The following is a 3,408-nucleotide window of genomic DNA, read 5'->3' on the forward strand; positions in this document are numbered from 1 at the left end:
ATGTGACTGTGTGTTAGAAATATAGATTTCTAAACGAGTCCACGTGAGATACCGTTTTTATTACGAGTGCACTTCAAAACTTCAAGACGAGTGGAGTGATCTATTTAGTACTCACTTTAACCTAAGATATTATCGACATTCAGCGTTGAAAAATTTCTTTGCTGGTGTAAGCTGGTAAAAGAGTGGCGTTTGAATACAACGTTCGTGTGTGTGTGTGTGTGTGTGTGTGTGCGTGCGTGCGTGCGTGCGTGCATGCGTGCGTGTGCGTGCCTGCGTGCATGTGTGTGTGTACATATCATGCCGCAGTTTAATATGAATACCCCACTCAGACACAGTATACTGACTACGTGCCGACCAGTCCTTGATTTAGCCCCTTAATGCCGAACGCCAGACAGGTTAACAAAAAGTACCATCTTTTAACATATTTTGGTATGACTCAGCCGGGGATCGAAGTCCGGACCTTCCGCTCTGCGGGCGGACGCTCCACCACTAGAGCGTAGTGATTAATTTCATACGAGTCAGCAGTTAGTGTATATTGTATGAAATTTGTTGTAATTACCGTTAAGCTATACCCTTTGTTCAGTTTCGGAGCACGAAAGATTCACGACACGAGATTGCATCGGATGACATGAGCACGGCATTACTACCGACTGGCCACGTGATCCAAGGGGCGCTACTCTCATTAACCAAACGAAGTTCAAGGTCGTAAGTAGACGTGGCGGTGAATGTTGTGATGATCTTTCGACACAGTGCTTTGGGTATTGGCGATACTCTGAACTATAAATGTAATGCTCATAATGCCACAAAGCTTGTACTGCTGCAATAAAGTTTGTATACGTTGTTTCAAACGTATTTATTACGATGGTTGTGTTATAAATCACAAGCAACTGCACAAACTCTTGACTTGACTCCAGTAAAAAATGTCAACAATACAGTTTTGAGATGCATGCTCAGTGAAAAACAACAGCAGTCTCTATCTGGAGGAGAGTGGCGTTACAGAGTAAAGATGCACAGTGCTACCGACGCCTTCATTTAAATGACCAGTTGATGCCAAAATTGTCCCGTCGGCACGTGATGTTTAACACAATGTGTAACTGTATGCAACAACAAACAAAAACATAAAATCAAAGATAAAGATTGCGGTGTTTATTATTGACGTATCCAGCTTTGAACAAAATACACACGTGCAAGATATACTCATTCTTCAAATGAGACAAAACATTATCCCACCACAGACACATGTGACATTTCAATTACAAAATACTGAAACGTCAGAAGACATCTATGCCGCGAGAGGCATAAGAGGTAAGTCAAGAGCCTCGCGGAGATAGAGTTCATAAGGATTGAACTGTTGTGAACCAGCGGGGTATGCTGCTGGTTCTACTGGTGGCTTTGGTGCTTGTTCTACTAGTGTTGTTGCTGCTGGTTCCGCTGCCTGTGTTGCTGCCGGAGTTGCTACTGCGTCTGCTGCTGCATTTGCTGCTGGTACTGCTTCCAGTACTGCTGGTTGTAGTGGTGGTTCTGCTGTCGGTGCTGATGCTGGTTCCGCTGCCAGTGCTGCTTCCTTGGGACTGTTAGCGACATTTGGTTCACCGGGAGCACCTGACACTACGTGGCCTGGGAAGGGAGGGAGGTCCAGTGCCTCAGCGAGTTGAAGGGAGTATAAGCGATCAAACTTGTTTTGTTGACTTGCACCGTGAGCACCCTTTGAAAAGTAAGGAGCTTGGAAGGCAGACGTGGCAGCTGGAGACTGAGCTGCACCCTTGCTGGCAGGTGCTCCAGGGGTTTGAGCGAGCTGGTGCAAGTTGTGATGTCCTCCAAAGTGAGGAAGCTCCATTTCAGCGAGCATGCTGAGTCTCAACATCTTGTCGTAGTATCTGCCTTCAGGTCCAGCAGGGAAGAGACCAGATGGAGAACTTACCGGGGAGGAAGAAGCGGTGGCAGAGACTACGCTTGAAGCAGGGGCTGGGGCGAGAGGGGCTTGGGCCTGGACAGGGACGGAAACAGGGGTAGGCGCATCGATTGCGCTTGAAGCAGGAGCTGGGGCGAGAGGGGCTTGAGCCTGGGCAGGGGCGGAAGCATCACGAGCATTAGGGTAGTCCTCCTTGATGATTATGATAGTATTATGGGGGAAGGGTTGGTGTCTAGGTGTGATCCTGCCGTATCCTTGCTCGATCTGGGACCCGTAGTATTCAGGTTGGCCATTGGCAATGACATACTGAGGCTGTGTGTTTGTAGGGTTCTCATACACCGTGGGTTGGACTCTTGAGGGACCGGAGGGCGTGACTATGGGGGTATATGTCGGAGCTTGGGGAGAGACCTTTTGAGGTCGTGGAGCTGGGGGAGAGACATTATTTTGAGCTCTTGGAGCTGGGGGATAGACATTTTGAGCTCTTGGAGCTGGGGGATAGACATTATTTTGAGCTCTTGGAGCTGGGGGATAAACGTTTTGAGCTCTTGGAGGTGGGGGGTAGACGATTTGAGCTCTTGGAGCTGGGGGATAGACATTTTGAGCTCTTGGAGCTGGGGGATAGACATTATTTTGAGCTCTTGGAGCTGGTGGATAGACGTTTTGAGCTCTTGGAGCTGGGGGATAGACATTATTTTGAGCTCTTGGAGTTGGGGGATAGACATTTTGAACTCTTGGAGCTGGGGGATAGACAGTTTTAGCTCTTGGAGCTGGGGGATAGACATTTTGAGCTCTTGGAGCTGGGGGATACACATTTTGAGCTTTTGGAGTTAGGGGATAGACATTTTGAGCTCTTGGAGCCGGGGGATAGACAGTTTCAGCTTTTGGAGCTGGGAGATAGACATTTTGAGCTCTTGGAGCTGGGGGATAGACATTTTGAGCTCTTGGAGCTGGGGGATAGACATTTTGAGCTCTTGGAGCTTGGGGATAGACGGGTCGAGGTCGAGGAGTTTGGGAATAGACATTTTGAGCTCTTGGAGCTTGGGGATAGACATTTTGAGCTCTTGGAGCTGGTGGATAGACGTTTTGAGGTCGTGGAGCTGGGGGATGGATATTTTGAGGTCGTGGGGCAGGAGGATAGACGGTTTGAGCCCGTTGAGCTTGTGGTGCTGGGGGATATACTTTCTGATTTGGTGCAACTGGTTGGGTTTTTCGAGTAGGGGCAACGGGCCTAACCTGAGTGGACTTGATGGCGTTTCTTCGGAGTGTTTCAGTTGGGTTGTATATAATCTGACTTTCTAAATTTTCGCGTCTGGGATTTACTAAATTGTAAGAGTTGACTCCAGATTTGGAACCTGGAAGAAAACCAAAACGCTATATAAACAAAAGCGGCAAACCCTTTCCAAAATCATGCAAAATCTCTGCTGAAAGCAGAGTCCATTGTATGTTTATGAATCACTGTCAAATTGTGATAATACCAGGTGTTCGTGAAGGGTTTA

At 47.7% G+C, this 3,408-nt stretch overlaps 1 protein-coding gene across 1 annotated transcript in view; it reads right to left on the bottom strand.

Moving 5' to 3' along the window:
- Nucleotides 1–1,282: 1,282 nt before the first annotated feature.
- Nucleotides 1,283–3,408, bottom strand: part of LOC139451992 (adhesive plaque matrix protein-like) — a 2,852-nt gene continuing 726 nt past the window's right edge. Inside the window, exon 2 of the mRNA XM_071233271.1 lies at nucleotides 1,283–3,264. Within this exon, the coding sequence (XP_071089372.1) occupies nucleotides 1,283–3,264 (1,982 nt within the window). The remainder of the gene's footprint in view (nucleotides 3,265–3,408) is intronic.

Source organism: Haliotis cracherodii, unplaced genomic scaffold (genome assembly GCF_022045235.1).
Source record: "Haliotis cracherodii isolate W230 unplaced genomic scaffold, xgHalCrac1.p SCAF_9, whole genome shotgun sequence".
Lineage (NCBI taxonomy): Eukaryota > Metazoa > Mollusca > Gastropoda > Lepetellida > Haliotidae > Haliotis > Haliotis cracherodii.